This window comes from Pelophylax lessonae (genome assembly GCF_965119305.1).
Source record: "Pelophylax lessonae genome assembly, chromosome: 5".
Classification (NCBI taxonomy): domain Eukaryota; kingdom Metazoa; phylum Chordata; class Amphibia; order Anura; family Ranidae; genus Pelophylax; species Pelophylax lessonae.
The window spans coordinates 490,361,445-490,388,458 of NC_138772.1; the positions used below are offsets into that span (position 1 = coordinate 490,361,445).

The window sequence follows — 27,014 nt, forward strand, 5'->3', positions numbered from 1 at the left end:
ATCGTGGGAGGCCATCGACAATCACCGCCGCTCCTCCCGCAGCCCGAGATTGCGTGCACGAAATCACATAGATAAACGTGATTTTGCGCAGCCAAGCCGCCCTGCCGCAGTATATCTGCGATGGGCGGTCAGCAACTGGTTATTGCTGCCCCCTTTGGATCTATTGTTGCTGAGGCTGCAGAGAAAGGGACTGATGAATCTCTGTCCTCAGTCCCTTTTCTCTATCTCAAATGTGAGACATCAGAGGTCTATTTAGACCCTTGATATTTAACCAATGCCCCCCACTCCCCAACAGGGCAGTTTAAAAAAATTGTAAAAAATACATAAAAAATTAAATTCTAAAAGAAACTAAAATTCTAAAAATTAATTTTAAAAACATTACAAACTTGTTCAAATGTTTTATATTGCCTCCTCACCACCTGCTATAACCCACACTAGCACAACACAACTGAAGGCTTTGCATGTAATTGCGGGGCACTTGCAGAGCAGCACTATTCAACTGAATAGGTATTTATCGATAAGGGTATAATTTCTGCCATGGCTGAGAAGCAAAGCATCGCGACCATGGCATTTTAGTGAAAATATCATTTGATATTTTTGGAGGTGGGGGGTTTGGGACCTGTTAGATAGGCTGTATGGGGCCCCGTGACTTCTAACAGCAGCCCTGATTGTACATGATGGCCCCCAATAGGTTTTGCTCACCAGAGGTTATTTAGTAGGATTAAATATTTTAAAGTGAAACTTCACTCTCTCAATCAACATGGACTATGTTTAATCCTCATTCTGCTAGCATTAATAAATAGATAGGAAACAATATCATATTTACTTGTTTTAAACTTTTTTTTTTTTACATTTTTTTAGTTACTTCCTGGTTTCCATGCCTAGGCAAATGATGCCATACATCCCAGGAAGTCTTCAGTAGAGGAGGGAGGGTTCTCAGCTCAGCCTATACCTGAGCTTAGGGCAGATGGATTCCAGGAAGTAAATGATACATGAATCATCTGCCCTTACTCAAGATGGCCATGACAAGAAATTATAGGCGGTGTTTTTCAAAGTGATTTCTCAGCAAAATAAAGCATGGGGACATGGATGGATGGGGGAAATTGCTTTGAATAATACAAATGAATTAAATAGCATTTTTGGTTTGTGGTGATCAGAAGCAGTGCAGTTCTACTTTAAGTAGTCAATGGACCACCAAGAATAGAGATTCAGGCCTTCTTTCAAGTGGATTGCCAGGGGGCAGTAAAAACAGGCAATTAAGCCCTGGTTATACCAGCCCTGACTGCCCACTTTAATGCTACCATACAACATACAACTGAAGGGGACTGTTCACATGATGCAGCTATGATGCTTTGCGGCATGGCTGCTATAAATTTAACTTGGCATGTTGAGTTGACAGGTGTCATCTTTTGTCAAACTCACCCACTGAAGTTGAAGGGACCCATTAGTCCCATTTAAAATTTCTGTTTAGCAAAAACAAAAAATTAAAAAAATATTCGGGAGGTGGCAGGATCACCTCCTGAACTCTTTAGAGCAGATCACTTTTCAGAGATTCAGTGTGAACTTAGCCTTACAGTAGTGACTGTTGCTTATTGGCTTAGAAGGGTCAGTGGCAATGCTCCCTAAAATTCACTAAATATCAGGTTTTGGAGAGATGAAAATCCAGGCCCGGGATGTAAAATTCAAGACGTGGTACCAGTTAGTTTTAATAAAAATATTATGAATCCACATTAGGTCCCAATAAAAATGATGATGTGCTAAATATAATCCAGTGAAGAATGCCTAAATAGGGACTTATTGTACATAATACGCACTTTGGAATTTAATTCAATTAGCAACCATATTAAATATCTCACAAATCACAAGGTTCACCAAATTAACGGTTGTGTATGACGTACACGGCCCTCTGCTTGGCACTGAAATTGCAGCTTGTCTGGCATCTGCTATGTAAATGTTATCCAGAGCAAACCTAATATGAGCCACTTGTTAGTCAGCATCTCACACATTGAAGTATTATGGCTTTTATCATTTTTCACATCTAGTAAATAAGCAAGTTCTTGATGGAAACTCTCAGTAATTTTAAAATAAGTCACAGATATGTATTACTAAAGATAGATCTGCTTAATGTTTTTTGGAGATGAACACTATTCGTATTGGGGGGCTGGGGTCGCTGCTGCACACAGAAGGTTTTTTACCCTCATGCATAGAATGCATGAAGGTAAAAAACCTTCAGCCTTTACAACCACTTTAAGCCGGCCATACATTGATCAAGCCGAGTTTCGATCCATGTATAGGGACAGTGGTTGTACAGAAGTCAATTTGCCGATCACTTTGTACAACCAGCCTGTCGGATAAATGAAGTCTCCCTACCTTCAGAACAGAATAGCTCAGTGGAAGTGATTCCCCATCCTTCTCATGTGTGTCAATGGGGGGAACTCAGGTCAGTTTTTTTCCTTCCACCTGATGGTTGAACGAAAAAAACAGAATCATCTATGGGCTGCTTTAGTGGTAAAAAGGACTTGTGGGTGTACGCATTCATTTTCTATGTATCCATTATTACAATTTGTGTAATTGGGGGCGTGGCAGGGGTATGTCCTTTGCCTACATACAAAGGTGTCTCTCCTTCCTATCTTGACCAGGATATGCAGAAAGATAGAGCCGACAACACTGTAATCCGCATGTGTATTTATTGACTACATAACAGTAAAAATAAAAAAAAAGTTGACGCGTTTCGTCAAAAGCCTTAGTCGTAGCACCAGTTGTGATGTGGATTACAATGTTTCCATCTCCAGCTTTCTGCATATCCTGTTCTGGTGTGAATGGTCATTGCAAAAAGTGGTCATCTCCGCCACTTATAACTGGTCTTAACAGTTATGGTCACACTGAGCCTGGGCACCTGTGAGTTGATCTTTCAATTGAATTAGGCTCTTCCCGTAGAGTGCTCTGCTCTCACTAGACTTTCTTTGATGGTGTATGACCAGCTTTAATCTCAGGTATGTGCAATCCCATAAAAGCAAAGAAAGAGGAAGGCGCAAGCACCTAGTGCAGAGGTCTTCAAACTATGGCCCTCCAGTGGTTCAGGAAATACAATTCCCATCATGCCTAGTCATGTCTGTGAATGTCAGAGTTTTACAATGCCTCATGGAATGTGTAGTTCCGCAACAGCTGGAGGGCCGTAGTTTGTGGATCCCTGACCTAGTAAATTACCAAAAATGTATTTGAACGAATAAATTGAATAGAAATGAATACAGTACTCACAAAATTGCAACAACTAAAAGCCCATAGGCCACAAGATGCCATGCAGTACAGGATAATTATGCTTCAATTACATCCTGCTATAGTGCCAAACCTGATGCGTTTCGGGGGCACCCCCTTCCTCTGAGCTGTGCAGGCCCATGAGGGCTCTATAGACCTCCATTGTTGTAAGATTAGTAATCAATCACAATTACGTAGGTCCAAATTTTTCAACATGCTTCACTCCACAGTGTAGAGAATACACCGCTCCTGAACTTCGCTCTACTTTTATGACTTATCTGACATTTTGGAAAAAGCTAAATTAATTTACTAAGCCCAATTATTGTTATCACTTAGACAGAGAGGTTTAGAGAAGAGTACTTTTGCCCTGTAGGGGGTGTCTCAATGCTGGAGGGTCTGTCATTCCGCAGTCACTTGTGGGCGAATTCCAGTTGCATGGTGTCACAACCAACTGGAAACCCACTGTAACATGTATTCTTCTTGTCTTACTAATATAACGCTGTCTAAACTAATTTTGTCTTACCAGTTTAACCCTGTCTTACCTTTCTAACCTTGTCTGTTACCAGTATTACCCAGTCCTCCCAGTATAACATTGTCTAGCTGGAATAACCTTGTCTTCTTCCCTTTCTTGTCTTCTCTCCCTTCGCACTCTCTTCTGACTTTCCGGATATTCTACAGGAGGATAAAGTGGTCAGAATAACTTTTTACTTATTAACACCACTATTCATTGAGTCATATCAATCACTTCTTTGTTAGTTGTGGATTCTTTTATTTTTATATTACATTTCATTGTTATTTCACTGTCTGTGCATGTTTTGTGTTTCTGCATGAAACATTTGTGTTTATGTGTATTTTCTTGTTGCACATGTATTTATTTCATATAAAAGTACAGTATGTTCCCATACAATTCTTAAAGAGGATTCACATGGTAACTTAAAGTGGATGTCAAGCTAAAAATGTTTTTTCCTAGTTTTGAATGGAGTAGAGAATAATTAGAAATCCTGTCAAGTTGGTGCTGCTATCTGGGACTCCATCAGGGCTCTTTCACGCAGATGGCCAGGGGGCAGTAAAAACAGGCAGCTGTGCCCTGGTTTTGCCACCCCACTCAAATGTTAAAGGGGTTGTAAAGTCAGAAGGTTTTTTTTATCTTAATGCATTCATGCATTAAGATAAAACGCCTTCTGTGTGTAGAAGCACCCCCGCCCTAATACTTACCTAATCCCCATCTCTGTCCAGTGATGTCCAAGACTCCCTTGGCCATTGTTCTGCTGAAAACTCCAACTTGCTGAGAACTCCAACTACATTATTTCTGGTTGGAGTTGGACCACTAGTTGGAGATTTCGACCACTTGGAGTTTTCACAAAACACCAGCAGCCTTTACACTCCAGTACATGCTATAATGAGTGGACATTGTTACTAGCCCGCTAGTTGTCGCCGCCATGGAGGCGGCCCTATTTTTGGTTACTAGCCAGCGGACAAACAATGTCCACTCATTATAGCATCTACCAGAATGTATACACTGCCACCTGTTCTGTGAAAACACCAGGTTGTCGAAATCTCCAATTATTCATGATGTACAGTCACCGGAAGTGACATGATTGGAGTTCTCAGCAAGTTGGAGTTTTCGGCAGAACAACATCTGGGACTCTCCCTACTGATTGGCTAAGACACAGCAGCGGTGCCATTAGCTTCTGCTGCTGTCAATCAAAGTCAGTTAGCCAATCAGGAGAGAGAGGGGGCGGGGCCGAACAGCAGCTCCGTGTGCTTGCTGTGAGAACACTCGACAGGAAGGAGGAGCCAGGAGCAGCAAGGAGGGGCCCGAGAAGAGGAGGATCTGGGCTGCCCTGTGCAAAACCAAATGCACAGAGGAGGTAAATATAATATATTTGTTATTTATTCTTTTTAAAAAAACACGAGACTTTACAATCACTTTTAACATTGACAGGGCTGTAGACATGCCGTGGCCACCAAATTTGACAGCCAACACTCTCTGTCAAGCTCTCCCATTGAGTTGAATGGGAGTGCCCCGCAACCACAAGTCACATGCTTGTGCAATTTTATACTACAAATCCCCCTTGGGATTGAAAAAAATAAATAAAAAAGGAGATGTTCAGGAGGTGGCAGGATTGCCTACTAAACGCCTGCTAACCACTGCTATACTGCCCTCTGAAAAGCCATTCACCACAGATCATTTCCAGGGGGCCGTAAGCACTGCTGTGTGTCTGAAAGAAGCCTTAAAGTATTACTTTACCCATATCAACTTGTTAAAAAATAATGTTCTTTAGCCAGGAACATACAATCCATATTTATAATTATGCTACAAAATGAGTTTGTGCTGTAATATTTCCTCCAGCATTGTTCTGTTTTTTTCTTGCCGGAGGATGCCGTTTTGCTGAAGCCCAGAACCCCTGAACAGCAGTAAATCATAAAGCAGAACTAAACCCATCAATTTAATGGTTTCAATAAACATTTACATTCCTGGAATACGCTCACATTTTCTTGTGTCCTCAACTAAACTGTCAAACCATCAAATGCCTGGTGTCATAAATGATCACATGTTCAGCACCATGGTGGTTGCAGATCAAACCGAAGCAGCTTTCTTGGCTGTAAAGGATAGAAGAGTTTAATTCCACTTTAGGACTGTCAGCAGATCATCCTCTACAAATTATTAATGTGGAATGTACATTATGTTCCTTACTAAAAACATTTTTTTTTTTTATCAAGTTGATATGGGTAAGTTCTGCCTTAATTTTCTGACTAAAGTTCCACTTTAAAGTGGAACTAAACCCATTGATTAATTGGTTTAAAAAAAACAGTTACATTCCCGGCATGCCTGGAATACTCTCACATTTGCTCGGGTTCTCAACCAAACTGTCAAATCATCAAATGGCTGGTGTCATAACTGATCACATGTGCTGCATCATGGTAGCTGCAAATCAAACAGAGGGTAAGGTGGCAACTAAAAAAAAAATCTGGCAGGGGTTCTAGCCTTCATCTGCTCTACTAGAAGAAAACATTGTTTTCTCTTTCATTCATTGACAGACACAGCTCTTCATCTTCTTGACTGTAGGGTTATAGTACCCGCTACAGGAATAGGACAGTAGGCACAGAAAAAGCTTGAACACGCCTATGGGGCCGTCCCTGAGTGTATACGCCCACTTCCTGCTATAGGTATTCAGGTTTTTTCTGCCTAGTCAGAAGTAAGGACCTAGTTCCTTGCTGGGATCTTTGGTCCTGGCAATGTTTTCTTTTTACATGGAATTTTCCCCCCTTTTTATTATTCTTTTTTTTTTCTGCTGTTCCCACCTCTCATGTTTGACACTGCTTTGGGACGTCGCTACGGTCAAGAAGATGAAAAGCTGTGTCAGTCAATGAAGGGAAGAGAAAATGGGATTTTTTTCTTACCGTAAAATCCACTACCCCCAGGGACGGCCCCATAGGCATGTTCAAAAATTTTCTCTGCCTACTGTCCTACTCCTGTAGGGGGCAGTATAACCTTTCGGTCAAGAAGATGGAGAGCTGTGTCCGTCAATGAACAAAAGAGAAAACAATGTTTTCTTCTAGTAGAGCAGACGAAGGCTAGAACCCCTGCCGGATTTTTTTTTTTTAGTCTGTGTCTCTGCTGTAGCTTTTCTTAAAGCGGTTGTACACCCAAACGAAAAAAAAAAACTGCAAGACAAAGGCATAATGAGCTAGTATGCATCGCATACTAGCTCATTCATTATGTATTACTTACCTTAGAACGCAGCCCCGACACGGACCCCCGGACATCGCTGCGGGCGCTGCCATGATCCCTCGGCGTCTCTTTCGGGTTCGGCGGCTCCGGCGCTGTGATTGGCTGGAGCCGCGATGACGTCATTCCCGCGCATGCGTGCGGGAGTGATTTTCCGGCAAGCTCCCGGCAAGCAAAACTGAAGGTCCCCACGGACCTTCAGAGCGCATGCGCCGCTCGCGTGAGCGGCTGCATGCACTGCAAATATCTCCTAAACCATGCCTGTTTAGGAGATATTATTTGTACCTACAGGTAAGCCTTATTATAGTCTTACCTGTAGGCAAAAGTGTCAAAAAGCGGGATACTACCGCTTTAACTTTCTGTCTTGTGAAATGTTGCACACAGCACAGGAAGTGAGGGGAGATCTCTCCAAACCGGAACTAAACCCTCCTATCCTTTTTCGCCAAGGAAGTTGCCATCTTTTACCCTCTGTTTGATTTGCAATAGCTATGATGCCATTGAACATCAGAGAAATTAATTTTACGGTAAGACAAAAATCCCAATATTTCTGTCTATGCTGCTGAGGGAAACTCATCCTCACTTCCTGTCTAGTAAAACATCAGCAGGACAGGGCAGCAGGGTAAGTCTATATAATGAAACTCGGGGTAACAGTTAAAACCTAACAGGACCCTTTCCCACTCCATCCTAAACTAAGAAAACATGTTTGCTTTTAAGGTCTCCTTTACACTTGCGCTAGCCCTTTGAAGAGAAATATGTGGTGAGTCGCTTTCAAGGGGATGTTATTTTGCCTCTTCATCACTAGTTTTGACCCCTAAAAGTCCGCACTACCGTGCCACAGCCGCATGCATTGCACACATTTGCAGCTAAATGATTTGTGTTTGGTGGGTGGTACTGCCCACCGAACTGAAAGGGGGATAATTTTTGCTAAATTTACCATAGCATTGTAGCCATGGCATGTGTATGACCCTGTATAGCTCCTTTTGCATCGTAGGGGAAGGGGAGGTAAAATCATGGCTCAATCACCTGTTTTTACCAACCCCGACCTCAGATGTAAACTTGGCCTTGTATGTTAGCAGAGTAATAGAATGGCTTACCCTTCCTGGGGAAAATAATGTTTCAGCTTCTCTCCAGTGCTGTTCTCATAACCAGGATTTGGTCACATGATCTCAGCTAAACGCAGGAACAACCAACCTTTTAGCTAAGATCATGTGACCAAATGCCTAGAATTTTATAGCAGCAACACTGGATGGAAGCTGCAGTGTTTTTTTTTTTTTCTTTTACCAGGAAAGGTTATTATTTCCATTCTGTTAGTATTTATCCATCCCAGTAGGACTGTTAACATTGCTGTATGTTTTCCTTTCAATACAGGGTTGCTTTACTTTAATATATAATAAATATAATCTAGAGCTGTGTTTGCTTATGCTGTTACAACTACACTATATTACCAAAAGTATTGGGACGCCTGCCTTTACACGCACATGAACTTTAATGGCATCCCAGTCTTAGTCAATAGGCTTCATTACTGAGTTTTTTTTCGTTTCTGTCAGTAAATTTTGTAAATAAGTAATTTTTCTCCTTGATGTGCACTCATGAGGTGGCACTGATGGGCACTGATAGGCTGCACTGATGGGCACTGATGAGGTGGCACTGATGAGGCAGCACTGATGGGCACTGATGAGGCGGCACTGATGAGGCAGCACTGATGGGTACTGATGAGGCAGCGCTGATGGGCACTGATGAGGCAGCATTATGGGCACTGATAGGTGGCAATGATGAGCAGCACTGATGGGCAGCACTGATGGGCACTGACTGACATCACTAATTGGCAAAGATTGGGGTCAGTGATGGGCACTGATCTGGGTCACTAATGGGCACTGATTGGTGTCACTAAAGGGCACTGATTGGTGTCACTAAAGGGCACTGATTGGTGTCACTGATGGGCACTGCTGGGGCTTTACTGTAATCAGGGCACTGATTACCTGTCCTGGTCATCCTTTCGAGGAGATCCCGCTGATTGGCTCTCCTCACCAAACATTCTGACAGTGTGAGGCAAGGAGAGCCGATAAATGGCACTTCCGCATTTACATGTGACCAGCTGTGAATGAACATAGCCGATCACATAGCTAAAGAGCCCATGCTGTCGGCTCTTTACCAAGATTGGGGTTGCGCCATGTCCTAGGTACACAGTGCTGCTGCGATCGCCGCGCGCGCACCCGCGGACATGCGAGAGCGGCCGTTTTGGGGCACCGTCATATGACGTCGTCCCAGAATGAGAGCTGCATCGCTCCGCCGTGATTTGACGGTGGGCGGGCGGGAAGTGGTTACATTTATTTCTAGACAAAATAATTTAAATGAAACCAAGGGGATTAATAATCACAGCGCTTTCTAAAAAGTCAAACCACATAAGATACTAGCCACAATAATTGAAACAAATAAATATAAAGTGCTGACAGTACTATATAGAAAGTCCTAAATGCAATAATACCACAATTAAATATAAGTGCAAAAATGGATATAAAACTATGTATATATGTGCAAAGAAATGTGCTCAAAAAATCTCTTGTCCATTCATAAAGTGTTAAACAGTCCATAGGAAAGTCCAAAAAAACGTGTCTATGTGCTCAGATAGGTGCTTAGTTTCTTAGTGCTGGAAGGTGCTCATCAGTGCAAAGGTGCCACACTCCCCTCTTGCACCCCTACTCACCAGAAATGAAGACCCTCTCTGGGTCAAATATAGCCTTAATGGTGAGTATGGAATCCTATTATGTAGTCTGGGTACCATCCAGGAATAACCGCTCACTTACTTGCAAGTGACTTTTCCTTTGCGGTCTCAGCCCAAATGGAATAAAAAGAACATAGTGAAGTACTGCTAAAATCTTATTTTAAAGTGCAAGTAGCAGAATTACAGTAAGGCTCCATTCACACCTGAGCGTATCGTTTTCAGGCGTTTTTTGGGCTTTTTCAGGCGTTTTTTTTTTTTTGTGCTTTTTTTTTAGGTAGGTGTTTTTTTCTTGCTTTTTTTAGGCATTTATTGCAGGTGTTTCGAGGAAGGCATTGACATCTAACAAAAACGCTTGTAATCAGCCAAAAAAAGAAGCTCATGTACTTTTTTGAGCTTCTGGCATTTTTCTTCTGGAGACAAAACACTCATTTGTGAACAGGAGCCATTTAAATTAAAGGGATTTTGCTTGTTGGGCATTTTCAGACTTCAGAGATGAGCGTTTTATGAGCTGAAATACGCTCAGGTGTGAACAGGGCCTTAGTACAAAAGTTGCAATAAGACAATAGTGATGTGCTTCCTGGAACGCCGTCTCTCATGCGTTCCATGGAGAGACAGGAAGTGACGTAGGTGAGCCGGAAGTTACGTCAAACTTTACGTCAAAGTTTCAGTTAATTCCCCATTGGGTGAACAGCAGCTGCTTATTGTACTTAATTTATTGACCAAGCGTGGGTTCTAAGTATCAAAATTACTTAAATGTACACTGATCAGCCATAACATTATGACCATTCCCCATAAATTGTCAAGGCATGGACTCCACTAGACCTCTGAAGGAATGATGTGGTATCTGGCACCAAACCATCAGTAGCAGATTCTTTTAAGTCCTGTGTGCAAGGTGGAGCCTCCATGGCTTAGACTTGGTTTTTTTAGCACATGCCACAGATGCTGAATTGGATTGAGATCTAAACAGTTTGGAGGCCAAGTCAACACCTCAAACTCGTTGTTGTGTTCCTCAAAGTATTCTTAAATTCATCAGGCCTGGCCACCTTCCATTGCTCCATGGTCTAGTTCTGATGATCATATGCCTATTGTAAGAACTTTTGGCTGTGAATATGGGTCAGCATGGATACCCTGACCGGTCTGTGGCTATGCAGCCCCATATACAACAAACTGTGACACACTGTACAGTAGCTCTTGGATTGGACAACACAGGCCAGCCTTCGCTCCCCACATGCATCAGTGAGCTTTGGCCACCCATAACTCTATCGCCGGCTCTCCGGCTTCCCTTTCTTGAACCACTTTAGTAGGTCCTTACCACCGCAGACTGGGAACACCCCACAAGAGCTTGGACATGATCAGACCCAGTCATCCAACCATTACAACTTGGCCCTTGTTTACTGTATATACAGACTGATTTTACTGTTGTGTGTTTAGTAGCACTTTAATCCATCCATCCATCCATCATGCCCCCTGCCCGGTGAGGGGTGTCTAAGCCACCAGCAAAGGTACTGTTATTGGACTTGGGAATAATAGCTGGTCTGTCTTTGTGTTAGAGTCAAGGGAGTTATGACCTTTTTGCAAAAAGTAAAACTATTTGCAGAATGGCATTCAGAATGGCACACATTGGAGGATTTTCTGCTGGGAAATAGTTTTTTTTTTTTTACTTTTAGGCATTTAACATGTGTGACAAATTTTCCTTATGCCCTTCTGCTGATTGGTTAGCATGGCATGCTGGGATTTACTGCATAGCCCTAACAAACATCAGTAATGCGATGCTGAGCGATTAAACAAGTCTGATAAATGAGTTGATAGTTTCTTGGCTGGCATCTTTGCATGACACTATCATGATTTATTACTTTTTCTGTAATAATTATTACAATTAAGTAATTTCTGCATCATTCACATCTCCTGCAAATCGATTTTGGAGATAACCGTGAATTGTTGATAAATTGGGGTATTGGGAATATATTTATCACTCACATTCCGATGGAAGCACGCTGGCTTAAAGCAGCGGCACATGGGAATATCAGGACTCAATAATTAGAGTACCTCCTTTTCCTTCAGCATGTGCTGTGTTGTGTGGAAAGTTACATTTGCTGTATTATTAATAGGTTGTCACTGTGACAGAGGAAAAAAAGAGGAGCTCCAGTATATACTCATGTCCGCATTACAGAACCCGCTTCAATAGTCTAAAAAAGCATCCCCTAAGATGCAATAGAAGTTTTAATGCTTTGCATTGATTGATCTGCATTAGTCATCAATGGGTGGGCACACACCCCTCATTTTTGAAGGTGCAGGTCCTACGTTCTGCCTTCTAATTGCTCCTGCATTGCAAGAAAATCAGGTAAAAATGTTTAGTAGTGTATATATATATATATATATATATATATATATATATATATATATATATATATATATATATATATACACATATACTGTATATATACACACATATACACACTATATTGTCACAAGTATTGGGACGCCTGCCTTTACACGCTCATGAACTTTATTGACATCCCAGTCTTAGTCCGTAGGGTTCAATATTGAGTTGGCCCACCCTTTGCAGCTATAACAGCTTCAACTCTTCTGGGGAGGCTGTCCACAAGGTTTAGGAGTGTGCCCATGAGAAGGCCTGGCTCGCAGTCTGCGCTGCGCTTCATCCCAAAGGTGTTTGCTTGGGTTGAGGTCAGGACTCTGTGCAGGCCAGTCAAGTTCCTCCACCCCAACCTCGGTCATCCATGTCTTTATGGACCTTGCTTTGTGCACTGGTGCGCAGTCATGTTGGAACAGGGAGGGGCCATCCCCAAACTGTTACCACAAAGTTGGGAGCATGAAATTGTCCAAAATGTTTTGGTATGCTGATGGTTTAAGAGTTCCCTTCATTGGAATCAAGGGACCAAGCCCAACCCCTGAAAAACAACCCCACACCATAACCCCTCCTCCACCAAATGATTTTGACCAGTGCACAAATCAAGGTCCATAAAGGCATGGATGAGCAAGTTTGGGGTGGACGAACTTGACTGGCCTGTACAGAGTCCTGACCTCGACCCAGATAGAACATCTTTGGGAATGAATTGGAGCAGAGACTGCAAGTCAGGCTTTCTCATCCAGCATCAGTGCCTGACCTCACAAATTCGGTTCTAGAAGGATAGTCAGAAATTCCCATAGACACACTCCTAAACCTTGTGGACAGTCTTCCCAGAAGAGTTGAAGCTGTTATAGCTGCAAAGGGAGGGCCAACTCAATATTGAACCCTACAGACTAAGACTGGGATGCCATTAAAGTTCATGTGCGTGTGACAATATAGTGTGTGTGTGTGTGTGTGTGTGTGTGTGTGTATATATATATATATATATATACGGTATATTATATATATATATATATATATATATATATATATATATATATATATATATATACATAAAACCTGACACATTCCTACATACACACAAAGAAGAAAATGTGTGTAAATTAATAATAATATAGCATATACAATTGAGACACAAGTCATATTTTAATTGCACCTTATTAAAAATGTAATTTCCTTTTCAATCCGCAGCTGCTGTAATCTTCTGTAAAATGCAATGCAATATGGCTACCTGGAGATGTTCTGTACACAGATGGTATACAGAACGCCCCCAGAAATGTCATTTCCTGCTTGTGCAACAGGCTCACTAATTTTCCCAGAAATCTGCACTAAAATACAAATCCCCTGCAACAAACATGTCATACTTGGTGAGATAATTTCAAACGGAAATGATGTCTAAAGGGATCCAGACCCTGCATCTTTTTTCGTTAGAACCCTGCAGGTGCAGCAACTGATTGATAATTAAAAAAAAACACTCCTATACAGATTCATTTAGCACTTGGACACAGACAGCTATTTCCTCTTTAGAGTTTGTTACTGTTTAGGCTGGCCATAGATGACTTTAATATTATAATATTAATAATATGATATTATAATAGTATTGTCATCCTGCCAACATTTAAAAAAAATTTCCAGGGACACTTTGCAGCACAGCTATCAATTACCGCACCCACTTCCCTGAAGCTCCGCCCACTCTGCATAATTAACCACTTAAGCCCCGGAAGATTTTACCCCCTTCCTGACCAAAGCCTATTTTGCGATTCGGCACTGCGTGACTTTAACGGACAATTGCGCGGTCGTGTGACGCTGCACCCAAACAAAATTGACGTCCTTTTTTTCCCACAAACAGCTTTCTTTTGGTGGTATTTGATCACCCGTGCGATTTTTTTGATCATGCGCTATAAACAAAAAAAGAGCGACAATTTTGCAAAAATAACAATATTTTTCAAAAATGAAATTCCCCCAAAAAAATGTAAAAATCTAAATTTTTTAACATTTTAGGCCAATTTGTTTTCTGCTACATATGTTTGGTAAAAAAAAATCGCAAAAAGCGTATTTTGATTGGTTTGCGCAAAAGTTATTGCGTTTACTAACAAAGGGAAAGATTTTTGTCATTTTTGTTGTTTTTTTTTTTTAACAAGTAATGGCGGCGATCTGCGATTTTTTTTGCAGGACTGCGACATTGCGGCGGACAGATCGGACCCTTGACTGACATTTTTGACACTTTTGGGGGTACCAGTGACATTACTACAGTAATCAGTGCTATAAATATGCACTGTTACTGTAAAAATGACACTGGCAGGGAAGGGGTTAACTTTATTGGAGAGGGAGGGGTTAAGTGTGTCCCTAGGGGCGTGATTCTAACTGTGATTGGATGTGGCTTGTGATGTTACATAGCAGGACCGTATGATCTCTGTTGTTACACAGGGGAGAATGACAGGCGGCTTTGTTTACATTAGCCGCCTGCCTTTCTCCCGGTGTAACCGATGATCGCGAGTGACCGGCGGACATCGGGTCCGCCAGTCACATGCGCGGGGGGGGGTCTGAGAGCGAGCGGGAGCGGGAGCGCGCCTCCAGCGGCGCGCGCTCGCTCATTCCCTAGAGCCTCACAGGCTAGTGACGTAGTACTACTTCACTTTGCCTGTGAGGGGCTGACTGCCGCAGTAAATAGTCGTGCGGCGGTCGGCAAGCGGTTAATCTCGCCTATTTATCAGATTATAAAGTCTACTCCAATATAGAGAGAATTACAGGAAATAAAAAAGGGAATTTCAAACTTAAGGCCACAGTAGCAAAGTTGGAATAATTCTCCCATTTAGCTGCACTACTTCTGCGTAACATTTATGGGCAGCCCGATTAACAGGGGCTTCCAGGGACAATATAAATTACTTGGGACAGGCTCCTATTTGCAGGGACTGTCCCAGGAAAAAAGGGACAGTTGGCAAGTATGGTTTAAAGCTGATTCTTTTTCAGAAAACTAAATCCTGCTAGATCACTTCAGACTAGACCCTTTTGCAGGTATAGTTATGTAAAACATTGAAAATAAGTGCCAATACTGTTTAGAACTCCAGTAATACAGTGGGGTTGATTTACTAAAAGGCAAATCCACTTTGCACTACAAGTGCACTTATGCCCCGTACACACGTGCAGATTATCTGCAGACTTTTGTCTGCAGACTTACCTTTTCTATGTAGTGCAAGGGCCTGCCGGATTGCATACAAATTGAAAGTGTTTAGGTTTGACCTCATATTATATGGTTTTGGTAAGTCTACAGACAAAAGTCTGCAGATAATCTGCACGTGTGTATGGGGCATTAGAAGTGCAGTCGCTGTAGATCTGAGGGGAAGATCTGAAATGAGGGGAAGCTCTGATGATTTCTATTATCCAACTGAAAATCCAAGCCACTAGAGGCTGATCTGCTGACAGCTTCAAGATTAACTGCAATTCAGGGATTCTGGGTTTCAGCAAAATGGCAGCCCACCGCAAGAAGAAGCAGGAACAATGCTGAAGGCAAGTTACAGAACACACTCATTTTGGTAGCATAATTATTAATGTGGAATTTCTTGCTAAAGAATATTATTTTCATCAAGTTGTTATGGGTAAAGTTCTGCTTTTAATAGGCTTTAATTGCATATAGATACTTCTGTTATGAAAATACTACACATTTTCCATGCTCCATTTTCAAAATCACAGGTTAAAGGGAAAATGGATCAGAAAGAACAGGGTCAATGCAGAGGCCAGTTCACACTAGATGCAAATTTGCACCGCATCAAAATCGCTACCAGTTCATGCGAATTGATTGCAGAGTGTATACTAAAGGGGTTGTAAAGGCTTGAATAAAAAAAATAAACATGTCATACTAACCTGCTCTGTGCAAGGGTTTTGCACAGAACAGCCCCAATCCTCTTCTTCTGGGGTGCCCCGTCGGTGCTCCTGGTTCTTTATCTTCATCGGGTGCCCCCACCAGAGAGCTGCTTTTCATGGGGGCACCCATGAGGGCACACTCCCAGGTCCCGCTGCTGCATCCATTGACACAGACAGCGGGACTTGGCACCGCCCCCTGCTACGTGTCACTGGATTTGATTGACAGCAGCGGGAGCCGACAGCTTCTGCTGCTATCAGTCTATCCAATGAGGACAGAGACATGGGCTGGAGGCGCTGGGCTTGTGCACATCACTGGAACGGATGAGGTTAGGTAAGGAAAAGGGGGGGGGGGGCTCTGTGGGTAGTTGCAGCAAAGAAGGTTTTTCACCTTAATGCATAAAATGCATTAGGGTCCTTTCACACGGGCTTTCCCATCAGGTCCGCATGGCAGTTTTTCAGGCGGACCTGATCAGATGCTCCATGCACCTCTATGGAGCAGCGGATCTGTCAGCAGTGACATGTCTGCGGACACCCGCTGCTATCCGATTCCGATCCTCTCCGTGAAATCCAGATGGATGGAAATCCTATTTTCAATCCATCTGGAGGATTGGATCCGATAGGATTGGATGAAAAGGGACAGGCGGTCTGTTTTCATCTGATCTCCCATAGAGGAGAGCGGGGAGCTGACAGGTCTGTCTCTGCAAAGTAAGCGGAGAAGGAGCTGTCATCCCCCTGCTCAGCGGAGATCAGTGGATCGATCCCCGCTGAGCAAAACAGAGTGCGCCGGGCGGAAAGCCCGTGTGAAAGGACTCTTAAGGTGAAAAACTCTGAGACTTATAATCCCTTTAAATTAATGACACCCCCAATCAGTTTGCAAATCACAGTGCGATTTGCAGGATCGTGGACAAAAAAAGGGTCCTGCACGAGTTTGGTCAGAATGCGATGCCAATTCAGCCATACGGTTTGTATGGCTGAATTTGCATCGCACAGACATCACATGTGATCTACACAGCAAAGCGGTGCGAATCACATGCAATGTCTGGCATTGCGCTAGTGTGAACTGGCCCTTAATGTGGCAGAGCAGCAACATTCTTGTTTCTGTCTATCACAGACATGGATGTCCTGTTGGTAGTTTTGTTAACAGACTTGATTCCAGTGCAGGGTTTGGATTAGGTTGCACGGTGCCACATGCGCCAATTTGTAATTCGAGCAGGTGACTAAAAAGTGGCACGCTTGTGTAAAAATTGTCCACGTACAAATGGTACCCCTTTCCGGATAAGGGTGACACCAAGTCCCAACTATTGCCGCTGCTCCCTATGTAGTCATGGCAGTTGGGGGGCTCCACAGTGCTATTTTTTCCCTCGTAGACCCGGAAACTAACTGTATAACCTGTGGCCCTGTCACACAGCTTGTACAGTTTGACCCCGTATCTGGCACTCTTGCTGGGGAGATACTGTTTAATAGCAAGGTGGCCAGTAAACTTAATCAGGGACTCATCAATGCAGACAACTTGTTGGGGGGGTTAACGAGGCTGCAAACCGCTGATTGAAACGGTCTACGAGGGGCAGAATTTTGTGGAGCCGGTCATATTCAGGGTCTCCCCAAGGACGACAGATTTCATTGTCGTTGGAATCCATAAACCGCAGAATTCGGTCATATCTCGCCCTGGACATGGAAGCAGAGTACACGTGCATATGGTGAATTGGGCTAGTGGACCAATATAACCGCAAACTCGGAAACCGTTTTAGGTTTCCAGCCGAATTGTCTGGCAAAGGGAAAATTTGGGTTAACGACGATGAATTGACCAGCGTATAAATTTGTTTGTTCCACAATAGATCTGAAAGATCTTCCGTGAAAAACAGCTCATAAAAATTCAGGGGAGTAAAATTGGCTGTTTCTACGTGGATTCCAGGTTGGCCATTGAATGGGGGAAGTACGGGCGCTGTAGTATCAGTGGGTTGCCAATCAGGATATGCCAGCACATCAGGGAGGGCACTATGGGCTTTACGGTCCTGTCTTCAAATACGCGGTGGCTGCTGGCCACTACTTTTGGCAGCTACGGCACCAGCTTGAACTACACTTATGGGACTCGCCACGTCACCAAGTGTTACTGCAGTGCTGGTTGTACTAGGTCCAGGGTGTACTAGCCTGCTGGTGCTCGCCCTAAACCTACATGGGACAGAAATTTACTCGCTATCGCTAACAGAAGTCACAATCACACTATCACAGATATACAGAAAAACCCTATATTACCTGTGTATAGTGTGCAATGTGACAGGGGGGAAGGGGTTAACTGGGGGTGATCAGGGTGGGATCAGGGGGTTAGGGGGTGGGTTAGGGTATCCTAACCCTAAAAGGAACGGCCGCAAGCGCTAAACCTAGTCACAAGTCACACTGATACAGGTATATAGGAAACTGCTATATACTGTATGCAGTGTGTGTTGTGGCAGGGGGTGTAGGGGGTTAACTGGGGGTGATCAGGGGGTTAAATCTTTATTGGGGGTGTGGCAGGGACCCTAAGCCTCCTTGGGACAGAAACGAACTCGCTAGCGCTAACTCAAGTCACAATCATACTAATACAAAATACAGTAAACCACTATATTACCTGTATATTAGTGTGCAATGTGACAGGGGGGAAGGGGTTAACTGGGGGGGATCAGGGGGTTACATTTTTATTGGGGGGGTGGCTGGTATCCTAAGCCTAAAAGGAACGGCCGCAAGCACTAAACCTGGTCACAAGTCACACTTATACAGGTATATAGGAAAATGCTATATACTGTATACAGTGTGTGTTGTGACAGGGGGTGTAGGGGTTAACGGGGGGGGGGTGATCAGGAATTAAATGTGCCTAGCCTAGGTGTGTGTGGGTGTGCTTGGTGCAGTACTCACAGTTCAGATCCACTCTCTCCTCTCGATGAATCCAAAAGGTATTTTGGGAGGAGAGAGCGGGCCTTTTCTGTGCCTGTGTTTACATTTTACAGGCACAGACAGTATCTGATTGGGCAGGACCGATCAACAGGTCCAGCCCAAAAATCATTGGCCTGGACCTGATGACTGATCGGTTCTGAACCCAATCAGATCATCAGCGGGGCCGGGGGCGTGCGGGAGCGCACCCCAGAGCGTCGGGGGGGGGGGTCGAGCAACGTAGGGCTACGTCGCTTTGCCTGTAAGCGGCTGACTGCCGCAGTAAATAGTCTTGCGACTGTCGGCAAGTGGTTAAAGCTGCTGTTTGATCAAAAGGAAATTTGAAAACAGCACATTAACACTTCATAAAAGATAAATACTCATCTTGTGTGTTTCATTTGCAAGTAGTTATTCTAGGTGTGTTTTTTTCCCCCAAATGGTAGAGTTACACTTTACAGCTATAATACGATATATTGTATATACTATGTATTGAATATTAGGTTAATGGGTCCTTTTCCACTATGCTCTTTACATACAGTAAAAAGGCCACAGGCTCACAAATCTTTCTTGATTTATGCTTGAAGATTGTAAAAGGAAATCATTGATTTTGGGCACTGATGCTGAAAACATTTCTGTAATGATGGATCTGACTTAGATAATTAATAAAGCATTTAAGATAGATGAGTTTTCATGCAATGAAAACATGCTCATCTATTATAATGTATATTTTCGCCGGCGCTCCCAGGTGACCGGGTCCCTCGACAGTAAAAGAAATTCCTTTACAGCCTCCTGTAAAAGCCACGCAGCTTAGCTGAGTAGAATAATTGATGTAAATGAACCTACCTTATTGAAAACCGCGAAAAGTGAAATGGTTTTCAGGTTTAATCATTTATCTGTTTAAACTTGTATAGATTTAATTAGAAATCAATGTGCTAGTTAGTGAAAAGGGCCTATTGATTTTTATTTTATTTTAGGGGTGGCGGGGCGAGATGCTGGTGAAAACTGCAGCCAGTGCATCCCAATAAATCCCCCAGTATAATGGAATTAGCATATTTTTCCCTTTAGTTTGGATTTTCAGTCTTTTAGACTTTTTTTTAACTTTTTTAGACTTTTAGTACTGTGTAGAAAGGGTAGGTTTATTTTTATCAAACACCTCAATACATCAACCCCCCGCCCACCCATCCTCATTATATATTAGACTGGGTTCACACTCGTGTGCGAATTGGATGAAGGTTTCCCCACATCCAATTGGCAATAAAGGAGAGTGTGCCTGGCTCTCAATGGAGCCGGTTCACATATCTCCATGGTGGCTGTGGAGCGGATTGCATAGGGGTCCTGTGCGTCTTTGGCTCCAAATCACGTCTGAATTCAGGCAAACATTTGGGCCTGATTCGTCCCTGAAATGGAGAACAGGGACGCACTGGACCCCCGCTTTGAGCCGCATCCATATTAATTGTGAACCCAGCCTTAGCCCTCGTTCACATTGAATGCGGCTTTGAAATCGTGTGACTTCATCTGAACTTACATGATTTCAAAGCCGCATTTCAGTCCGACTTCAGGGGCGACTTGAAAGACATCTGTGCAGCTTCATACACAGATGTCTATTGAAATCGCCCCAAAAGTCACCAAAAGAGAACACATGACATTCCCTCTGCTTCCCCATTGTGCAGAACTGGTACTTTAGTGTCCAATCACTAGGCCAATCCAAGCTATCAACAACACACCATGTTTTGGACCAGCTTGGTTCAAATTAACTATGTTAACGTGATGGAAATCTGGAGTTAGGCTTTAACCACTTGAGCTCCAGGGGATTTGACCCCCCTTCATGACCAGGCCATTTTTTGCTATTCGGCGCTGGCTATTGCATGGTCATGTAATGCTGTACCCAAACTAAACTTATATAATTTTTTTCACACATATAAAGCTTTCTTTTGGGGGTATTTGATCACTGCTGGATTTTTAATTTTTTGCCATATATATTAAAAAAGACCGAAAAGTTTGACTTTTTTTACTTTCTGCTATAAAACATAACCAATAAAAAAAAATGTAAAAAATCTAATTTCTTCATAATTTTTTGCCAAAATGTATTCTACATTCTTTTTAATAAAAAAAATCCCAATAAGTGTATATTGATTAGTTTGCGTGAAAGGTATAGCGCCTACAAACTATGGCATATACCTTTTTTAAAATTTTTTTTTATTATTATATTGGGATTGCTATAGTGTACAATGACAGTAGGCAGTGACGTTCCAGTATGTCGCTTTTCCTACAGTGGCTGCTCGCCCGCAGTACATTGCAGGCGGTCGCCAAGTGGTAAATGTTACCCACAGAAAGAAGCAACATTTCAAATTGAACAGGGGCCTCTAACAAGCTGAAGTTAGAAGGTGATGGGCTACCATTCATAACTGCACCAGATTCTGAGTGCTTCAGTTTTAGTAAATCTCCCCCATTGTGTTTATGGGACCAATCACCAGGCTGTCACATGGGGATCAGTACTTTGATGAACAAATTGAAACCTACACTGGAAAATTAGTGCATCATGATGCCAGGGGAGCCAGTGAAGGGTAGGTATTCCTTAATTGCCATTGTGCAGAATGGGCGCTTTATTGTCCAATCACCAGGCTGTCATGCTGGACTTTTTGTATTCATGAGAGTAAAAAATCTGGTGCAGCTCTGCATAGAAACCAATCACCTTCCAGGTTTTATTGTCAAAGCTTTGAAGAGCAATATGTGATTTTTAAACATTTTAGAATTATACTTACCTAAGTGGATGCAGCATGGGTCCAATGCTGCATCTGTCCCCTGTCGGCTCTAAGGCTGAGAACCAAGTGATCAAATCGGTTCTTAGAGCTTCCTGATCAGAGAGCTGGTGACTGCCGGTTATAGCTGTCTGCTTTGCTCTCCAGCGCTCACTGGAGCATTGGGCCGCGACGAGGGTGGAAGCGGCCGGTTCAGGCTCTCAGCGGCTCGCTGAGTCGGGTGTCGGTCCAGGCATGTGGGCAGATCCCGAGCATATAGTCGTGAACTTTCCCGAGCCTGGACCAGCTCTGTGACGTCAGCTGACATCGAGCTTCAGCCCGCTGTCTTCTGAAAACGGGTCACAGATGTGCAGAATGAACTGCACTCCTGTGATCCATAGCAGAAGTACAGCTACCAGCTACCATGCACAGCTGCACCAGATTTTGAGTGCTCCAGTTTTAGTAAATCTCCCCCATTATATTTATGGGACCATTCACCAAGCTGTCATATGGGGGCCTGAAAACGGATGAGCAAATTGAAACTTGCGCTAGAAAATTGGGGTGGTGCATTATTCTGCCAGGGAATCCACTTGGAAGGTTGGTATGCCCATGCTCCATAAATTGAACCAGTATGTGCAAAGTACAGGTCCACTTTAAGATGCAAATAATTCATCATAAATCTATTTAATCCTTAGTTCTCTGACAATAGCTATTCTATGTTTTCCCCAGTTGACAGAGACAGCTATGATTAATGTCTTCCGTCGTCCACCCGCAAGGATTTTTTTCCTTTCTTCTTTTTCCTATGACAGAAGTTTTGTGGAGTACAATGGCAGTGAATTGTATTGATCTGGGTAATTAGAGCGATGTTAAATAATGGTCCATCCTGACAAATCGCCAGTTCCGGTCACAGGTGTGTAACAGTGCAGTAAAGGTTCTTTGAGTACATTTAGGCTTTATGGCACAGAGGGGGGGTGTGGGAAATGAATATTTTATCAGCTCGCTTCAACTCCAGTTGCTGGAAACCAGTGCCTGCATATATAAATAATGAAGACATTGCGGGCAAAGTAGAAAGCATTAATGGGTTTTCTTTCTCATGGGCAACTTCTCCGTCGCGAATGGGAAAGTGCTGGGAGCCCCAACGTTACCGTAGAGTCGCTTGTGGGATTTCACAAATTCCTGTTCCCCGTAGAGGAACCTAAATAAGATTTTTTTGAAACTTTTTTTAAATTAGAAAATCCTGCTTTTTTTTTTTCAAAAATCAAAAAGTTTTTTTTCCCCCCTCAATTGGATCTTCTGCATCAGTGTCTATCTTTTAGACAACATGGGTTACTTGTCATCCCTCCCAGGGGGGGTTGGAAGAATATGGCATATTTCAGGTAATTTTATTGGATCAGCTTATTTTTTAGGACTTTTGCATGAATTGTTTTCTTGACAGCTGGTATGTTTGCATGGATGGCGTGCTCAAATATCTTGTTTATATGCAGTATTATGTATTTGATGTCATGGTTCAAAGCAACCAATAAGATTCTTACTATTGTTTTGCTTGTGTAGTTTAGAAATGAATGTAAAACCTGATTGGATGCTGTGAACAATGTATCTGCTTTTATTTGCTCTATTATTTTTAAATATCCGGTGCATTTCTTTGTATTTTTAATATGGGACAAATAACTATGTCCTGCATTACCAGCTAATCCCGTATAAGAGTTTAGTCGTTGACAGATGTATTGGTGGAAGTGTGTGAAGCGAATCTGTGAAACGAGATCCATCTGTAGAATTGATTTAAATAACAGCACAGCTAGATTGTTAAAAAACTTTACTTTTTTTACATTTATACAACCAAGGCTGAACAATCAGCAGTAAAAAATAAAAATTTATGTCCTGCCAAAACTATTTTTTTTTTTTAATGTATACTTCCCCCTACTCTGCATCACCAAATAAATAAGTGAAAATCTCTTCTACTGATTAATGCATCACTGCTGCCACAATGTATACAAACCCCAAAATTCCAATAAATACCCTTTTTTTTTAATTTTTATAGGATTTTAAGTGTAGAAAACATAGGAAAGCGACGGGTAAAAAGACCCGAACCGCCTGTACAGAATAAAACAACAGTTGTACTTAAGCAAAACAACATTGGTAGTAAAATACCCTATAAAATAGAAGTTTGAAAGTTTGAAAGTTGGTAGTAAAATAGAAATTTGAAGCTCTGTGACCAAAAATAATCTATATATTATAAAATAATCTATAAAATAATCTATATATTATGGTCACAGCACTACACATTTTTTTGAAAGAGTATTTTTTGGTATTTTCTTTTTTAGTTTTTTATGGACCAGGGAAGCCCTGTTGTTTTTTTTATTTTTTATTTTTTACTTACTACTCAGGAAGCGAGGAAAAATATGCAGCAAGGACAAGGAAATCAATAAAAAGCTGATTGGGATGGGGAGGGGGTTCAGCCTTCTGCTCTTCTTCTTGAGTGCACTTTTAAATAAAGTACATTTATTTTTTTTGACCCCTTACCCAGGCTCCCCCTCCGCAGTTACATTCCTACCTCGATCCAGTGGCCGTGGGTTCTGCTGTTTGTTTACATCCAGGGGTGCAAGTCTTTACTATCCTGGCCATACCGGCTTAATATTGCCCTATAGACTTCTATGGGGATGTGTCTGAAGGCCAGAGATGATTGGTGATGGTCCCATGGAAGTCTGTGGGGCTGTCAAGGCCATCTTTAATATTGATTGGACCCTGGGCAAACTTCTTCTTGGGCCCTCTTGAATCCACATACATTTTTTGAAGGCAGTGTGGGCTCAAGGGGCAGCTGCTTTGGGCCCCACAACAATGACTGGACCCGGGGCAGCTGCCCCTTTTTCCCTGTGTTAAAGACAGCCCTGGGGGCTGTAATATGCCTGTCAGTGAATGCTTGTGGGGCTATATGTCAACAAAACCACGACCAGGATAGTAAGGTCTCATGCAAACTGGTCGTCAAAAATGCCACTTTTAGGCTTGGTTCACACCACTGCGACCTCAAAGTTATATAGCTTGCTTGCAACTTTCTTATGTCTTCCTTGTGACTTTTGTGATTTAACATTGCAGTCTATGGCACTCAAGTTGCACCAAAGTCACTGAAAAGTAGTGCAGGAACCTTTTTTTTTCGTCCCTGCGAATTGAGTTGCATTGATTAAGATGACACCCGTTGAAATGAATGTGTTTTTTTTTTTTTTTAACATATTTTATTGTGAATTTTCAGCACATGAACAGAAACAATAACAGGTGTTACAATGCATAAGGTACTTCAAAAGGGACAACCAGTAAAACAATATGTCAAGTACCAAAAATAAATCAATCATGTCTCAGTGGCTTGGAGTAGTGTAGCAAATGTGTTTTGACATGTCATGCAACTTTGTGTTGCAAGTCACAGCAGTGTGAACCGGGGCTAAAGGCCCTTTGAGTTTTTTTGTTCTGACTCTAAATACCCCCTCAGGAGAGGAGTGTTTCAGCAGGAAAAAAACGCAGAACATGCCTAAACGCATGTAAAAGTGTGTAAACGCACCTAAGTGTTCGGCATTATACATGCCAGGGTAAACGCTTAGGTGCGTTTACACACTTTTACACGTGTTTAGGGGTGTTCTGCAGGTCATCTTAATGGCCAGAATAAGTTATTATTTTGTCCAATGAAATGAATGAATGTCCAGAAGTCTAAATGCGCTTGCAAAACATGGCTTTAGGCATTGTTTTTTTTCCTGCCTGTAGAAAAGGCATTCAGAAGAGCTGGGCAAATGCCCAGTGTGCATGAGACCCTAATATTAAGATAATATGGGATAGGTTTGGCCAGGGGAAGGGGCAAAAAGGATAAATGCTTATTGGCTTAACCCGGGTTCACACTGATATGGTCTTCCGCATCGCATGTCGTTTGTACAGGAATCTCACTGGATGCAAATTCAGTGCGGTGTAAATTGAGCCATACATTATGTATGTATATATTCACACTGGATCCGCACCAAAAACGCACAGGACCCTTTTTTTTTTCTTGTCCGCACTGGAATCGGATCGCATGGTTGTTCAGACTTATGCGATCTGATTCCATCCACTACCACACTTCACACTGCATTCTGCAAACCCATTTGAGGTGTCATTAACCTTATATTGACACCCGCAGCGATTGGCAGAGTGCAGTGTGAATTGCCTGCGATTCTGATGCTTTGCGGGAACTGCACAGGAATCGCTGCGGTTTACCGCACCGTATCAGTATGAACCGGGGCTTAAAGTGCACTTTTCCATAAAAAATTTATTTCTGTCCCTGTTGCTTATGGAGGTTTACCTTCAGTTGTTGTCACTGACAGAGTAAATGAGGGGAAATGTCTCAAAAGGAGTCCCAGATAGTGGTAAAAACACGAGCAGGACTCTAGTCCTTCACTCTAGCAAAAACTAAAAAAAATAAATGTTTTGGCTGGATTACACTTAAACTTTTAAATGTGTAATTTCATAGCAAAGCTATTGAGCTGTTGACGCAGCTCTGCTTCTGATCAGTGTATATGATTATTCAGAATGGCGGTGACCTGGGTGCATTGCGTATTACATTATAATATTAATCTGGACACTGACGAAGTCACTGAAAACATGTTAGCCTTATCTAATTATTGAACCACTGAAGGTCCAAGCACCTAAGTTTATGGGTTCTTTTTTTTATTTTTTTATAAGCATGTGCTAAAATTGTTGCAGCAGTGAGAACTTAATTTATGTTGAATTGTTGCCAGTATGACTTTTCTAATAAAGCAGAACAATGTACAGTACCCTATGGCAACAGTTGGCATTCACGGTTGCATCATCTTATTAAATAAAACCCTAAGCACATGTTCTGTATTAAAAATTCAGTTGAATGATGATAAAAACATGACTAAATAAGATTATGGTATGGAGTATGTATGTTCTTTCTGTGCTTATGTGGATTTCCAGGTACTCTGCTTTCTTCCCATCCCACACTCCAGAGAGTTGCTAATAGGTTAATTGGCTCCTGTCTAAATTGGCTATGGGATGTGTGTACAATTTGATTATGGATATGTGTTAACACATGGGGGGGTGAGGACCTACCTTGTAAAAAAAACAAAACAAGCAAATCCTATGGAAATGGCTCTTGAAGTGGTTGTAAACCCTGCTTTGTTATTTTTAATTACAGGTAAGGCTTACCTGTAGGTAAAATAAATATACCCTAGACATACACCGTTTAGGAGATATTCACCCGTGTATGCAGCCGCTGATGTCAGCGGTGCATGCCCTCTGAAGGTCCGGCATATTGTGCCGGAACTTAAGATCTTCTTGCCAGAAACGAGGGCTTCCGCGTGCATGCGTGAGAGTGACGTCATCGCGGCTCCAGCCACTCCCAGAAGAAATGCCAGGGGAACACGCCAGCTCCCTCGGCGGTGGCTGGGCACCACTGCA

At 42.5% G+C, this 27,014-nt stretch overlaps 1 protein-coding gene across 35 annotated transcripts in view; it reads left to right on the forward strand.

The window, feature by feature from the left end:
* Positions 1-27,014, forward strand: part of RIMS2 (regulating synaptic membrane exocytosis 2) — a gene marked incomplete at its 5' end in the record, with an annotated part of 943,810 nt that overhangs the window by 174,085 nt on the left and 742,711 nt on the right. For 25 of the 35 annotated variants that reach the window (XM_082257909.1, XM_082257877.1, XM_082257910.1 and 22 more), the window contains one exon: positions 3,934-3,945. The exons of the other annotated variants lie outside the window; for them this stretch is intronic. In XM_082257909.1, the coding sequence (XP_082114035.1) occupies positions 3,934-3,945 (12 nt within the window). The remainder of the gene's footprint in view (positions 1-3,933; positions 3,946-27,014) is intronic. 35 annotated transcript variants of the gene reach the window in all.